This window comes from Lineus longissimus, chromosome 4 (genome assembly GCF_910592395.1).
Source record: "Lineus longissimus chromosome 4, tnLinLong1.2, whole genome shotgun sequence".
NCBI lineage: Eukaryota > Metazoa > Nemertea > Pilidiophora > Heteronemertea > Lineidae > Lineus > Lineus longissimus.
In genome coordinates, this window is record NC_088311.1 from 24,517,627 (window position 1) to 24,534,579 (window position 16,953).

Below are 16,953 nucleotides of genomic sequence, written 5' to 3' on the forward strand. Positions count from 1 at the left end.
CAATTTGATTGAAAAATATTTAAAAACAAACAAATGTCAAGTCACCAAAGTTAGAGGGCCCCCATCAACATTTTCATCAGCAAATTCATCAACAGTTTACAGTTTCCCCGATAGCAGACGATTTTTAAATACATGATGTCCCACACCCGCACTTCAGTGGCGCCGGTGTGAATAAATCTACTTGTGTGAATGGTCAATGGCTCATGACGTCATGAAATAATTGCGTCACGAGGAAGGAAACAATGGGAATCACGTCCGACGTTGTAACTGTGGGTGCGGTGCGTCGTGAATGCAGGATCGGCCAACGCGCGGCCCATATGGAATGCGACAAACTGTAGCGGAACCAGAATTGTCATGGGTCTGCACAAATTTTTTCAGATTCGATGGACATGATGGATATATGAATTTTGTTTACACTTTATACATACGTAACCATTACACTCACTACGTTGTGTGAGTGACTAATGCTGACTTTATTATAGCCTACCTTTTAAGGCACTTTGGCAAACTTCCATCTCCAATCACATCAACGCGGTATGTTGGATCAAACACCCACACAGGTGACAGGGTCTCCTAATTATCATGATGATTATACATAATCAAATAATAACATGTCGCCTTCTTTTCGGTCACAGTGAAGCCGAGACTGAATTATTCACATTGTGTTCAATACCAAAAATTATTCTTTTTCACTTTTGTATGTCACTGTTTGTAATTCATGTCTATTTTACTGCCCGGTGCTAAATGTAGTCCATATGTTTCAGGTTTCAAATAAAACTACATGTATATATTGAACATCCGAGTATCCGAGTCTTCACCTCCTACAACCACGTATAAAAGATGGTTCAGCTTCGCGTGAATCAATTTGTAGATAGAGGACTTGATGACTCGACAGACACTCGTACTTTGTAGTTCGTCGTTCGTAGGGCGCTCAGTTTCGAAACCTGCAAACATTCGAAACAGAAGACAATTGCCAACTTTGATAGCATGATATCAGACTTGATTCGGTCGGTCGCTGAATGGGCAATGGGGAGGGGGGGGGGGGTTCCATTGTCTCTCTTTGCCTGTGGCGTCAATGTAGAGTTGTCTCCTGGGTAAAACTTGGTGAGAAAAATGAGTGATCCTTGATCCAATCTTGCCAGAGTGAGCAGTCCTTCTCGATGGTTTAGGAAGCGATCAGTGCCATAGCAACAGCTGATAACAAGTCTTTGACGGAGTGCAGCCTCGACGCGCAAACAGCGGAGATGGTCATCAGATACTTTGAGAAGGACTTTGTGACGATGTGATTCAAAAGCAAACGGGTCAAGGTGGGGAAGCGGTCTTTCCAGTTCCTACCTTGCCCTGAAGATGGCGATGGCGTAGTTCAGAACTTGAAAAACTACGCCATCGCCATCTTCAGGGCAAAGAAGAAACTAAAAAGACAAGAAAGGTCTTTCCAGTTCCTCTCTTGCCCTGAAGATGGCGATGGCGTAGTTCTTTCATGAAGTCCATGAGACTCCGATAACCAGCTCAAAGGGAGGGGGGATTTGGGCCACGTAGGTTACAACTTGACTACTACTTGGGACTACAGTCATCTTAGAAGACTGGTGAATCCTCCCCAAGTCCTTTCTCTCATGATGAACGGCCCACCAAAAATACATCAATACAGCCAGGTCAGGACCAGGCTTGACCTCGGGTGGCTCACTGACCTTGGGCAGCCAGGTGTGGGCCAGGTCATGGTGCACTACGTTGGGAGAGTACACATCTAGGTCAGACAGAGTACGCATAGTGAAGGGGCATGGCACATCCAGCAAAAGACTTGGTACACTCTCTGGCAACATGGCGAGCTGTGAAGGGAGGGCACATCCAGGAGATATATGGTGCACTGCTGTCTCATTGCCTTAGCAAGAATGTCTTTAAAAAAATGCATTGGGAATTCACCAGTTTGTTTGTATAAGAAATACATATACATGCCATACAGCAAGTCAAGAAAGAAAAATGCGTCATATTTTGTATAACCTATGTGTTTAAGATGCAGGCAGATTTTCTTATTTTAATTTTCAGCACCACACCATTGTTTGTTTCACTCAAGTACAAATGTCGGGTATTTTTCATTTGTGGTAAATTAGAATTTTCAGGGTTTGTTTCACTGGAGATGACTGCCACTGCACCCTGGTGGAAGTCTCCAGAGAAAGTTGATGAGACTTGCTTTGAACCTGGCCTGGATGTGACCGTCTCATCTCTCTCACCATGCTGTCAACACGGTGGAGCAGCCAGGACTGATTCGGACTGGCTGTGACTGTCTCATCTCTCTCACCATGTTAACAACTTGGCAGAGCAGCCAGGACTGATTCGGCCTGGCTGTGACTGTCTCATCTCTCTCACCATGTTAACAACTTGGCAGAGCAGCCAGGACTGATTCGGCCTGGCTGTGACTGTCTCATCTCTCTCACCATGTTAACAACTTGGCAGAGCAGCCAGGACTGATTCGGCCTGGCTGTGACTGTCTCATATCTCTCACCATGTTAACAACTTGGCAGAGCAGCCAGGACTGATTTGGCCCGACTGTGACTGTCTCATCTCTCTCATCATGTCGACAACTTGGCAGAGCAGCCAGGACTGATTTGGCCTGACTGTGACTGTCTCATCTTTCATCATGTTGACAACTTGGCAGAGCAGCCAAGACTGATTTGGCTTGGTTGTGACTGTCTCATCTCTCATCATGTTGACAACTTGGCAGAGCAGCCAAGACTGATTTGGCTTGGTTGTGACTGTCTCATCTCTCATCATGTTGACAACTTGGCAGAGCAGCCAGGACTGATTTGGCCTGACTGTGACTGTCTCATCTCTCATCATGTTGACAACTTGGCAGAGCAGCCAAGACTGATTTGGCTTGGTTGTGACTGTCTCATCTCTCATCATGTTGACAACTTGGCAGAGCAGCCAAGACTGATTTGGCCTGACTGTGACTGTCTCATCTCTCATCATGTTGACAACTTGGCAGAGCAGCCAGGACTGATTTGGCCTGACTGTGACTGTCTCATCTCTCATCATGTTGACAACTTGGCAGAGCAGCCAAGACTGATTTGGCCTGACTGTGACTGTCTCATCTCTCATCATGTTGACAACTTGGCAGAGCAGCCAGGACTGATTTGGCCTGACTGTGACTGTCTCATCTCTCATCATGTTGACAACTTGGCAGAGCAGCCAAGACTGATTTGGCCTGCCCTTATCAAAATCATGAAGGAGGTTGGAGAAGTAAATCCAATGGTGAGTCAGCATCAATTTTGAATGAAGAACAACAACTATACTTAATAAAACAAAGTTTTTCTGTAACTTATATTATTACATGATCATTAAATGAATGTTTGTATCAAATTGTAGGCAAGCACAACCAAGCGCTAACTAAACTGGCACCAGCATATCCCTGCCAAACCAGCCAATTATGAAGACTGACACTATACAAGCAAGGACGTCAGCAATTTGGCGTAAATACTGTTATCACAATGAAATTACCCATGGCTGCAGAATTTAAACATAACAATCGAAGTATGAACCCAAGTCCTCCATTTTGCACCCATCCACCAGATCAATCATCACGACTACATGCTTAAACATATTTCTACAACTGTGCGATTTTAAAGGTGGTAGGAGCCTTGACTTAAATGGAACATCAATTCTGATTCCATGCAAGTGAGTCTGCATCATCTGCACAACGGTCCACTACAAAGGTAGACATCGAACACAGAGGGGACATCCAGATGGTTTCAGTATTTTACAAAGATGACATTTTCAGACCCATATCGTAGAAAGTCTACCTATTTTGTGACAACTGAACTTATTGAAGGCAAACAGAGGAATAACAATGTCAAACGTTATTAGTGTACATAGCTTTATCTGGGTTTTGAATGAATTGTGGAGACTAGTGTTGTCCGCCATGCCAAAGGTTAATCAACCAAAAACAATGGTGGCCACAGCTGACACCTGTATACACCTTTTCAAGACAAACATATGAGAACATTCTCTGACACAGCAGTCATTGCTTCTAGTGGATATAACTCATTTCTCTTACAAATATTAGGCTCCACCCATGTTGAGAGAGAGAGCGGTGTACAACACGAAATGAAGCCCTGAGTAAAATGAGGACTATATATATATATCATTTAGAAGTCGAACCAAATGCCACCTGGGAACAAGGTTGGTTATCATACAGTTTACAGAGAAGACGTTACCTGTATTCGAAGACATTTGAAGATAACATCACCCAAGCTGATTACCATGCCCGCAACAAGCTGACAGGCCAACTCCAAATGTTCAACCTGGCTTGGATAAATTGTTTTCTAACTGTATTTGGAAACCACAGATTGTCTGTACAGTTTTGTACAAGAGACAATCTCAAACCCTGCATGTGTCACTTATTTCAAGCGATGCCACGGTCAGATGGCACACATTATGGCCCTCCACGCTTTGAGGGAGTGCCGATAAGCCGAGGTGTACACAGAAACCTGATGATTCACTGGAACTTGGTTCCAATAGGATGATCCAGTGGACAATTTACAAAGATAATCTACGGTTTATACTACCTAAATCCTTCTCATAAAAAAATCATTACAATGAAAAAAATCTCTACAGCAGAAAATATTGGTACTATATACATTATGTACACATTACTCATATCATTATACACCCTCCAAAATATTAGCCGATGAAATATCCATCTTTGGTTTTTCCAATATACTGTTAGCATTACAAATAGTTTGTCGGTTTATGTGATTAGCAAAGCTAATGAATGACAACAGTACCCATCATGCATCAGGGATACCCATAACTCATCAACATTTTACATGATGCGTTAAAGGGAGACTATAAGTAGGAGCAAGGAGGGTCAGTTCTGTTGCACTACATGGCCAACAGGTGTCCCTACCATCTTACACAATGTGCTAGTTACTCAGCTTCTACATGTACGTGTAAGCCCCCTTTAATTTTGAACTATTGTTACTTTTCACACAGTATTCTTGTGCGCTCGCCCACATTTCAGTGACCACATCTCAACCATCCATTTCCAGGCATTAGAAACGTCGTTAGAAGAGCCCTAAAATTGGCATGTCAACACAGATAAATCTGATAAAGAATTGAACAAAAGCATGCAAACTTAAAGGAAATTTAAACTCCCACAGTTTAACCAACTCACGAGAGACAGGAACTATATCCAATCTCTATCGTTTTGAATTGCTTCTGATTATGCATTTGGACAACAAAATTGTTTTTTAAGATGTGCAGGTCCATTAATCAACATGTACTTTTTCTCAAAACACGTCATTTGGAAAACATTTTTCAAGAATTTTCCAAAGCAACTCTCTGTTTTGGGCTATCCTTCTAAAATATGAATGGTATGTATTGGGATGCCTCAGAGTCGAGTTTTCGAGTACATGTAGTAATACCTCACAACACAGCTATCTAAATGAATGTACAAATACACAAATGAGCCTCACATAAAGAGACTCAGTTATCAAATGAACCATATTACAAATTGTGGAAGCTCTGACCATAAAAACAAGGCACTTATAATTACATACGTTGGAAAATAACAAAGCAATATTAAAGGCCTACGCCGTTCGTAAAAATGTTTGAATTTGTAATTGAATTTAAAAATGTGCAACATGGAATATACATACTCAATATAAATTTCAACATTTCCGTTGTGTAGACTGATATTCAAAAACAATGAATACCAAGTTTAAACAAATTTGTATTCACAATAACTGCACTACAGCATTGTGTATTAGTGCATTTCTGTTTGACTGGATCACAAGTAATTACGAACGGCGTACCCCTTTAAAGAGACAGTGTACATGTATCCCGGCCCACAACCTTTTCTATACAGCGTAAGTTGTTGCTAAGGTAATAAACACGATTTGCTATGTTCATTTCCTTTCATAGCCCGCCATAATAGGCCAACTTTTGCATAAGGGCCTAATTCACAAAGGGTTATTATACACCTCATGTGAATCCGGCCCTGAATGCTTTAGAAAAGGATAAAGGTGTAGCTTATGAGTAAAGATTTAAATCTTAAGTTGCATCTGTGATTGCCTATATACACACCAGAGGGAGAACCTCTGAACACTGAGAGCACGATCAGCCAATGGCTCATTTTAAGAGACTAAATTCACTCCAAATAAGAGTGTGTTTTACAGTTTTAATTCATGGTGGGGTGATAAGTCTTGATTACATTGTCGAACACATGACATCCATCAAAGCCAACATAATTAGAACACTTGAAGAAACCAAGGACACTGAGTCGATCGTCATGGAAGATTAGCCGAGACATGACAAGCTGGGCTGCATATCGACCCTGGAGCACCTATTTCTGTCTCGCCATGTTCGGTAACGTTGCTGCTTTACTTGCCGCTGACGATTTTGACGGGAGACTAAATGATTGGTACGTCCGCGCACCTCTTGGTGGCCCCCTGAAATATACGGAAGATGACAGGTTAGACAAAGTTTCTGGTGATATCTTAAGTTGAGATGACACTTGCTGACTTCACACCAGCAATTTAGTTGGAAATATTACCTATCTACAAACAGTGTAGCAGAAGAGTGACTGCATTGTTTATCATATCTCAATATAAAAACAGTCAGATCGTCTTTCTAAAAGATGAAACTGACACTTCAAAACAGAATGCGGCATGACCTAAACATTGTATTTCCTACAAGTTGGAACCGCCGGCGTACTGTTTACTGTACATCGGATGCATTGGACTTCCCAGTTTTCACAGGACGTATGATTGTTGAGATTCAAAGAGGGAATTGGTCCAATAATGAATCAAAAACAAGGTTAACATGATATGTGAGCTAAAGTAGTGGCCACAAAAAGGATGCCTCCAGTTACGATCTACATGTTGATCTAAGATCTGTCTATAAGCAAGACAAAACCCAACTACACATCAAATAATACTCCTGCAATCGAAGAAAGAAAATCAAGCTAAGTATCCGTGTTTTCTATGGCATGCTCAGTGAAACACTCACACAATAAAGTGATCAGATCTTATCAAAAGACACCTGCCAGTGAATAGAAACAAATCCTTTGAACCCTGACAAAATAAGTGACACAGCAAAAAAGAATAACTTGTGTTGAAAAAATTCTGTAAATAGTTCAAGGGGTGAAGGTGATTGAACCGTTTTGAGCAGAATAATGATCAAAGCGAATATTCCGTGGTCATAGAGTGCTTTCACAGTTAGCCAGAACAATGATTTGTCATGCCTGAATTGATTAATTTAAATGTTGTCATGGTCATTTGGGCTAACTTTCTTTTGTCTGTCCCCCCAGCATGGCTGGTGATGACGTCACATGAAACCACTCTATTTTTTCTCAACTTGTATAAGTCAGTTGCTGACGGGGACCAATGACCAATGCAGAATTAAGTTTTCCACATCAGTCGTCGACCTATACTATGAATACAGCCTTCAGCCTTCATCCCTCAGCTATTGTTTCACTTTCAATCAAATGCTGAGCCTGCTACCTGACTAAGCCCAATAAACATCAGTCTGATAAACTGAAGATCGCCTGAAAATGTCCAAATTGATGCTGAAATGTTACGTCTTTTCACTACAATCTATACTTTTAAGCATGATATCAACACTACATGCGGAAAGCATGTCTAATATTGTTAGTTTGTAGTCCCTTGGCTGTTCTATATAGCGCTATCACTGTGTCTAGAAAAAGGATCTATCCACACCTGAAATGAGCACTGCAATTAGAATCAAATTTCAGCACACACCAAACTGTATCAGGGCCCCAAGCCTTAACTGACAGTTCACACAACCATAGGATAACCCCTCCAAACCAAGCTATGGCAGGGCATCTCAAAAGTGCATCCTAAATTGATCTGGATTCTTGTGGTTTATTCTTGAGTTTGAAGATACACCTTTGAGACACGCTAGGAACAGACTGGCAACACACATCACTTCAAGTTCACTTTACTCCCGACACAACTAAAGCCAACATTACTAGAAATTGAGCATTCAAGACCACTTTCTTGAGTAATGAGCATTCAAGACCACTTTCTTGAGGAATGAGCATTCAAGACCACGTTCTTGAGTAATGAGCATTCAAGACCACTTTCTTGAGTAATGAGCATTCAAGACCACTTTCTTGAGTAATGAGCATTCAAGACCACTTTCTTGAGGAATGAGCATTCAAGACCACTTTCTTGAGTAATGAGCATTCAAGACCACTTTCTTGAGTAATGAGCATTCAAGACCACTTTCTTGAGTAATGAGCATTCAAGACCACTTTCTTGAGTAATGAGCATTCAAGACTAAGCGTATGAGGTTTCACAGCGACAAGAGAACTTCTTATCCTATATCATGCAGTGAATATCAAACTCCAGGAAAGTGTTTCACAATTTCCACCCAATAGTTACCTATGACTGTATGTTCGCCGAAGTCTGATCAAAATGAGAATATGAGGTGAATGTGACATTATCCGTTTTATGGCAGGGTGAAATTTCACAATCGATGAGAGATGTAATCCCCTTTCATCTATTGTTTTTATTTTTCATAGTTTACTTTTTCATATCAACATCTTTAGAGGATTTTGCAGTCCCTACTTCTTCCACAAAGCTTCAGTGTGTAATTGAGAGGATTTTGCTCTGAAAACATGTCAACATGCATCTTGTCAATATGTACACCCAACCTAGACCAGACAAGCTGCACGCTACTTGCACAGAATGTACAGCAGGATTGCATGTTCCTTTGCATCACACTCAGCTCACAGCATTTTTATGCTTTACTGTACACCCACATCCACTGCTTTAAACGTTGCACTATTTAACGTTGTCTCAGTAGAGAGCACTGTGATTGCTCAATCACCTGATAAGTGTACAGTGACGATTGTTCCAGGATGAACTCAAGAGTATTCCTTGAGGAATGTGAATCGGCGCCACAGTTGAATTTAGGAATCACAAGCAGCAGTTGCTGTGGGCGATGAGACTTGAACAGTCATAAACAAATGCTGTGAGACAAGTGTGTTCTGATCCTAGGTGTTGTGAAAAGCAACTTAAGACATTCAAACTTGAGAAGTCGAGGATGAGAAAAAAATGACAGTGGTTAACCCAAGCTTCTCGCTTAATTGAAAACAACTGCTAAAACCCGAGGAGAAAAAATGAAATAAATGTAAGAATTTTTTACATTGATAAGCCAAAATAATCAACAGCTGGCAATCTAGTTTCTAGAGGGATTGAGAAAAATAACCGAACCAACATTTATACAGGTACCATGAACCACAAGCATTCCTTGATCCACTGATGCGACCTGAGTTGCTTGCTATTGTGTGCCCTACACCAATCTGAACAACAGAGGCAGATCACCTTGAAGATAACATCCTAGAATAATACAACAACCAAAATACTGTCGACTGAAGGTCAGAAGAAACAGCAGACGCGCCAAACCTGTTCCTTGATTAGTTCAACCAAACCATTGTCATTGGGTCAAAATTCAACAAAAAAATCTTGCCCTCAAGGTTTGGCTGGAGGTGTCCAGTTTTAGTGTAAAGTACTGCAGTGCCTACCAACAACACGAAAACTGCTTCTATCATTCTGTGCGAGTGCCACCACAATCATGGCAGTCTGGTATGAAAGGGTTTAAAGGAACATGTTATTGTTATCTTCAAAGAAATCATTCCTCCTCTCGTGTTCAGACCGTTACCTGCACCAGCAGCTCCTCGAGAGTGCACCAGGGTCCAGCTCCTGAAACAAGCTAAGCCAACGCGAAGTCTTAGCTTGGCACTATTTGCTAAGTCTTAGCTTGGCAATATTTCCTATCAGGCGTCACACTAATTCTAGCACTGTTTCAGCAACTGGCCCAGAGCCGCAGAGGAGTTATAAATGACCTGAACTCACCTAGAGTAAGCCAAGGACAAGGTCTACTTGCCCTTCAGTCTGGCTGCTTTCAGTGTCTTAGCCTGGCCAGACACGCTAAACACATGACGAATAGCATGATTAGACTTGACACAAAAGATGAATGTCAATAAGGGGAATATACTCTTTTTGCCACAAGTATTAAAATAGTAAAAGAAAACCTTGAATTATTCTATACCAGATACAAATATCACTAGATTACAGAAAACTCTGCCCCAATCGGTTGGTTTTGTACAAACTTGTGTCATCGGCAGCATGAATCGTGACCTCCAGCCATGGTCACCGCATATTAAAAGTCACTGTCTGGTTGATATTTACAACAAATACATTGTGATCAGACACTGCTTTCTATATGCTGTGTGCATGCATTCATGTACTTCATGTACACAGGCGTTCCTTTAGGACTTGGGGGGGGCCTGTCGTTGAATTCTTGCACGTCAAACTCATCTTCCACTCATTCACAAATATAACACCACTAGCTGACAATCTTCAACTCATGTCAGTCTTCAACAAGTTTTTCTTTTATTGGCAGCACATACCTTAGGAGCCCCAACATGACTGACTCATATCATCTCCTTGAACGGTCAATTATTCAATGACAGAGAGAAACCTCTATGGATCCATGAACAAGAAATGGGCTAAATCTACATGTGCTGACACACAAGATAGGGGCAGCAAGGGGTGCACAGTTACTCTTAGGTATTGCATCATGATATTCCAGAACTTACTTGTCATATCTTCAACATTTATGAGTTAAACCATTCAGGCAGATTGAACAACAACTTGGCTACTGAAGTAAGTTGTTTTGACTATACTGAATAAAGCTGAGGAAGTTACTTTCAATAACGATTGTTTAACCTTGAATCAATGGTGGCAACATCACCGTCATAAAGTATACTTGCCACCATCAAAAGAATTATGAGAATTTCCCTTTTCGGTTAGATAGGTTCATTGACTTCCTTTACTTCTACATTTGGCATCTCAGTTCTTTTTCAAATTTTATTTGTTAATATCAGCAACCCTTTCAATAACACTTTTGACCACTTCGTACAAAAGACATTTAATTGGAAACATCCAGGCAAAGCCTTGGTCGGGTGTAGGTAGAGGTTAGGATAAGCAAGCGTTTGGACGAGACTCTTTCTAAAGCTTTTACTGGTGCATGTACAGAAGGCCATCTTCAAACCAGATGTGTTCCGAGGCCGAGGTGAGTGTTTTAGGATTCATTGGATCAGACACGAATCCATTTGTTTATCAAATAGTTTTTTGGTGAAGAAATAACAAGGTTTCTGCCCGAAGCAACAACCAGTATCTAAACCTCGTCCAAAGGTACACCACAAGATATTTTTCTTAACTGACAAGCAAAGACGAAGAAATACTAAGATTTAGACCCTTAATGATAATGATTGGTGATAATGATTTCATGCCTTCGAGAAAGGAAAGTGACTCAACAGCCGACATGTAATATCAAAGTTGAGATTGACGTTGAACAAGGTCAGTTGTCAACAAGGAACACATCTAGAATAAACATGACTCATTAAAGAAAGTCATTTACTTACAACACCAATACAACTTATTTATTAGAACCGGTGTCAAAAGGTCTAGCCCAAGAATGCCTTCTTATCAAGTTTCGTAACTTCGGCTTTGTCACAGTGGACACGGACCGTGGGGTTGTTGAACTAGACGGAGGTTTCGTCCGCAAAACAGCATCTCTTACCCTACCCAAAGTTGAAACAAAATTAGATGAAGAAGATACAAACATTTACAGGTTGGGGTATCACAGGCCTTAAGAATAAGATAGGAAGAAACGGTGTTGAGGATTACATCGTGTATTGGTTGGGATTGTTTTTTGTGCTAAAATAGTCATTTTCTCCATTTTAGAACTAACCCAGTTGTACAATTCTTGTTTACACAACTGAGAATCTATTAGAGTTGCTTTGCCAGATTGTAACGTGGCCATTCATGGCAAGTTGAAAGTTGTCAGCTGATGATAAAGAGGTGAATGAGTGAAAAACACGAGTTCTGCCATCACATGTCAACATCACATGACGAACTGGTGAAAATGCTTTCGTGAACCACCAATCGTGAACCACCACCAAATGGCCAATCCGCAACTTCAAGCTTTGCAAACATTTCAGGGTTAACAATAACAGTATCATGTGAATTTGTCGGTGGCGGGATATGGAAGGGATGTGTAGAGGAGTTTTGCTGGTTTGCACAAACACTGTAAGACCTTTTGTCCAGTCTGTCTCTCTTCAGACAAACTCCAGCCATGTTGCGCTACTTGGCAGAGTCCCTTTACTGCCCCAAAATGAGGAATGAGCGAATATTGAAGGTTGTCGACGTACATACAGGGGAATACAGACAAGTACACACAGCGAAATTACAACCGAGAAAGAGAGATCTTTACGGTAATTCATCGAAGACAGACATGGATGTGTAGTAGGAGTGCATTTTCGGTACTGGGAGTTTTTAAGGATATCTTGTGCTTCCGTTAGTTTGCGATATTTCAGCCGGTTTGGGATGTATAAAATCAATGTTAGTACTTACACAGGGGTCCCTTGCATACTACTAGATAAAACAAAGCCAAAGGGGTAACCACCAATACTTCTTGCAAATGTGACAATTATTATAGACAATCAAATAGAGTAGATATTTCATTCATACATGTACACTATGGATTTTGTCTGTACTTTGATTGACAGGGGCTGCCTGACTTCTTGGTTTTAGTGACTGGGAGAGTCTTTGTTCATGGCCATCTGACGAAACTCAATGCACAGTTATTTTTGGAACATTCATGAAAATAACATGCCCCTTATTAAAAGTTACTGGTTCACAGTATGTGGTGTGTATTACTCCTGTTTCTAACCAGAACACGAGAATGATGCTTACGTTGGAGTTCCCTTATCAAAGCTTGGCTGTGGCGTGATTCCCTTGCGGTTGATTCGCTTACTGAGCTTCTTGACCCATATCTGCTGGTCTTGCGGGGACGTTGCCAGCAGGAGTAGGTCTTTGGCAGATTGAGCATCGACATTCACTGCAAAACAAGCAAGAGGGAAACATGATGATCTGATCAACACTAAAAAAAACAACAACACAGAAACAAGTGCCACCTTCCTCAGGGTGACCTGTATAAACACTTTCCAGAGGGCAAGCCTAGCCTAAGATGGTGGAAAGTAACTTCCTTTGGGAAACACTCCAAAAGGAGTTCTTGGGCCACAGAGTCTCTGCAGCACGAGGAATTTTCAAGAAAATCATCACTCACCTTTACAGTATCCCAGAAATTCTTCATTTTTGTCAAAATGATCTTTGTGCACCTTTACATGGCAGCCTGAAAAGACAAGAGGTCGCAAACTTGAATTGACATCTTTCAATGCACTGGCACCGACCTGGAGATGTGAATGCACTAGCTCAGGGATAACAAATGGTCACCACTAATGAGAGGTGATGTTGGGAGCTTGACACAGACTACAGTGTAATTCGACATGATCCAACAATTAGCCCACCAATATGCATTTGGATAAGGACTTCAGTCAGTATGTTTTAAACAATTAGTACCATTTAGACTATTCCAAACTTACGCTTGCATTCTAGAGCTGCCGGCGGGGATAACATATGCCATAACGGTTTATTACAACATTCACAAGCTGCAGGCGTCCGGAAATGGATCTCCATTAAATCGTGGCCTTTGTACTGAATCATATGCTTCTCGCCAGGTGGCAGCACCTCCAGCTGTTCCTCCGGTTTGCGATTTTCACCCTCCGTTGCATAGAGAACTTGGAATATGCGTGGCACGTCCTTGGTGTCTGCACGTATGACATCACCCTGGGTTACGGACCGCACATGGAATAATTTACTGAAAAATGAACGAATATTCTTAGAAAATGATTCCCTAGGGCTGACTACTGTACTTCGCATTGAATTCGTGAGAATTTCAAAGAGTATGAATATTTTTGGCATTGTATCTGTGACATTGTGTCTGTTGTCAGAGCTTGTTGGTAATCTCTTGATGGGTGCAACTTGAGTTTTGAGTAAACTAGATCAGTCACCAATGAAACGATAGAATCAGAAAATACAACGCTACTTACTCGATATCTAGGACTAGGACAGGGTCTGCATTCTGTTTATCACTCTCCGAGTTATAGAAGAGTATCTTCTTCATACTGACGACCACATATTGCTTCGTCCAGCCGTAGCGCTTGATATTCCTGTTCTTGGGCACTGATAACCATCCTTCAAGGCGAGCAGATTCTGGAAGAAATATCAAAATATTCAAATGCATTATATGAAACTCCAAGCTATTACTTTCTACTTCTTTCATCCAACAATAAAAATTTTTCAGAATTTCCTTCGATTTTTAGGAGAGTCTTGCCAAGAACAAAACATGCAAGGTAGTGTTGATCTGATTTTCTGAAGTATGGCACCTAAAATACACTTTTTCAGAATTTGAAAGTGTCGTTTACGAACCTGGCACTCCGTCTTCGCCTATCGGTGTGTCCAATTCATTGCTATTCACCGAGATACTATCAATGTTGAGGAGACTGACTTTCTGCATTAACTGTTCAATTTCACTGTCTTTGCTGTCGGCTTCCATCTGCGCCTTTTGACGTGACTGGATCTCCTCATAGAGGGCGACCTGAGCATCTGACAGATCCTTTTGGAACTTCTCCGACATCTTAGCGTACTTTTCTTTTTCCTGAAATAATCAGATCACGCTACGGTTATGACCAGATACTCATTAGGCGTTGTAGAGACAGGAATCTCAGTTTTTCACCTCACTCAACTGACTCACTCAACATGTCCCCCTCTTTCTCCACTCTCACCCATCTTACCACTTTACTATTCAGTTAAAATGACATCCCTGGGACATTACACTCACCATGGTAAGCTCCTGCTGTAATTTCTTGCACTCTTTCTCTTTCTTCCTAAGGTCCGCCGAGCTGACCTTCTTTGTATTCTTGAATTCTTTCCTATTCATAATCTCTGCCAACTTATTCACAGCCTGAAAAGATGACACAAATGAATACAATCTTTATCACAGGGGGACCCACCTATATGACCAACTTGTCTTAATTGAATTATCTATCTGCCACTGTTACATATCATTTGATATTTTGTACCAGAGATGAGCAATACACTCAACAGATCACCTGTTGCCAAGCATTTGACAGTTATATCCCTAACTTGATCTACGACATATGACATGTAGCGGTATCTCACCTGTATCTTTTTCACCTTCTCCTCATGTAACGCTTTCTTAAGTAGTTGGTTTTCACTGTCATTGGTTGTGTTGTCTGACTTGGCTGCTTCAAGTTCTGCAGAAGACAACAATCAAATAATGTCTCAAATTCAACTAGCAACAAAAAGATGGAGGCAAACAAAAGAAAACTTTGATCCGTTTTTACAAACCTGTATCCTCCATTTAACTCGATGAAACTAGACTCATAGATGGAAAAACACCTTAATATTTAATTTTTGTCAGCATATCCTTATTCCTTTTATTTGGGATTTCTTCAAAATATCACAACGGAATCGAATATTATCATGTTAAAAGTCAGTGGTGAACATTTTGTCCAAAGCTATGTAGAAGATGATACCTGACAGATCTCTAACCAACTCACCGTCGCTCAGTTTCTTGATTTTTGTATTGAGCTCATCCTTTTCTGTCTGGTAGGATTCTATCTGTTTACTTAACCCATTCAGGTTCACCTCCATCTGGAAAACAATGAATTAGTTGAAGTAAAGAAAGAATTTTGACGCCGAAAGGAACTTTAGAGCTGCTCATTTCCTGAAGTCAAATTCAAGGTCAAATCTCAGGTTTTTTCAAGGTCGAATCCAGAGCTGAATCACATTTGAAGGTAAGATCTTAAATTTATTCTTTCCTCGATGTAAAATTAATAATACATTTCACATTCATGTCCAGTTTCAAGTGTCAAGGTCGAGTTTCAAGAGTCAAGGTCAAGTTTCAGGTGTCAAGGTCAACTTACCGATGACAAATGTGACTCCTTCTTTGACAATTCACTCTTGTGCCGAGACATTAATTCCTTAATTTCTAATTCTAACATTGTCTTCTCCTTCTCAACGTCCGACAAGCCATCCTCGGCGATCGTCCGTGCAAGCTGTTCAGAGTCCGCCTTGGCAAGAGCGAGTTGGAGCTGGGCAAGTACTGAATCCCTGCAAAGAAAACAAGAAATGTAAAGGACGAAGCCTACATACTTCATATTTGGGGGGGGGGGGGGCACTATCCCAGAGAAGAGAACAGTCTCTGCTAAATGTACCAGTAGGCCTACTCAACAACGATTATAGCCAAGCGCTTCTGCAGTGATTCAATCTTCTCAACTTCGAGTAGTTATGCGAGTTTCAACAAGTTTTTGATCTCGATCATCACCACTGAATTCAGAATTGGGATCAATATTCCAGAAAAGTGTAATTTGGTGAAGATTGATGAAATGTTTATGGGAATAAGAACACCTGCCTTGGTTATCTGCAGGGGAAGACAAAACATGTCCAAAGTATGTCAGGCATCATGTATAATTACTGTTAGGTTTTTCTTCTCTGTACTTTTTTTAAAAGTGGAGCATAATTTGAATTGAATTGAATTGGTTTCAGTATGCGGTTAACACCTTCAGCGGCGAACCACGTAGATCTACGTGGCCCAAATCCCCCCTCTTTGTGCGGGTTATCGGAGTCTCATGGACTTCATGAAAGAACTACGCCATCGCCATCTTCTGGGCAATTTAGGAACTGAAAAGACCAAACGGTCCTACCAGTACCTACCTTGCCCTGAAGATGGCGATGGCGTAGTTCTTTCATGAAGTCCATGAGACTCCGATAACCAGCTCAAAGAGGGGGGATTTGGGCCACGTAGGTTTGGCGTTGAAGGTGTTAATCAAGAACATCTACAAGTAGAGGCCACTAAAGACATGCACAACTTAATCTGGGGTCAGTCCTAAAGTCTGAGTTTGTAGAATAAGACACAAATCATGCAGACTGGAATACTCATATAAGAAGGGAGGGAGAACAATTGGTTCAACAACTGAAAAGAGTTCTTGTAAGAACT

General features: G+C 41.1%; 1 protein-coding gene across 9 annotated transcripts in view; it reads right to left on the reverse strand.

Moving 5' to 3' along the window:
• Positions 1-3,290: 3,290 nt before the first annotated feature.
• LOC135487037 (rho-associated protein kinase 2-like) overlaps positions 3,291-16,953 on the reverse strand; it is a 30,210-nt gene continuing 16,547 nt past the window's right edge. For 2 of the 9 annotated variants that reach the window (XM_064770326.1, XM_064770320.1), the window contains 12 exons: positions 15,881-16,067; positions 15,515-15,608; positions 15,114-15,208; positions 14,773-14,895; positions 14,361-14,589; positions 13,982-14,144; positions 13,475-13,749; positions 13,159-13,224; positions 12,786-12,930; positions 12,444-12,464; positions 11,453-11,611; positions 3,291-6,446 (listed from right to left, as the gene is read on the reverse strand). In XM_064770326.1, coding sequence (XP_064626396.1) covers positions 11,467-11,611; positions 12,444-12,464; positions 12,786-12,930; positions 13,159-13,224; positions 13,475-13,749; positions 13,982-14,144; positions 14,361-14,589; positions 14,773-14,895; positions 15,114-15,208; positions 15,515-15,608; positions 15,881-16,067 — 1,543 coding nt within the window. In that variant the 3' untranslated portion in view covers positions 3,291-6,446; positions 11,453-11,466. Of the gene's footprint in view, positions 6,447-8,402; positions 8,427-9,878; positions 9,954-11,452; positions 11,612-12,443; positions 12,465-12,785; positions 12,931-13,158; positions 13,225-13,474; positions 13,750-13,981; positions 14,145-14,360; positions 14,590-14,772; positions 14,896-15,113; positions 15,209-15,514; positions 15,609-15,880; positions 16,068-16,953 lie in introns of those variants that run through there. The other 7 variants (XM_064770327.1, XM_064770328.1, XM_064770323.1 and 4 more) reach the window with 7 other exon arrangements.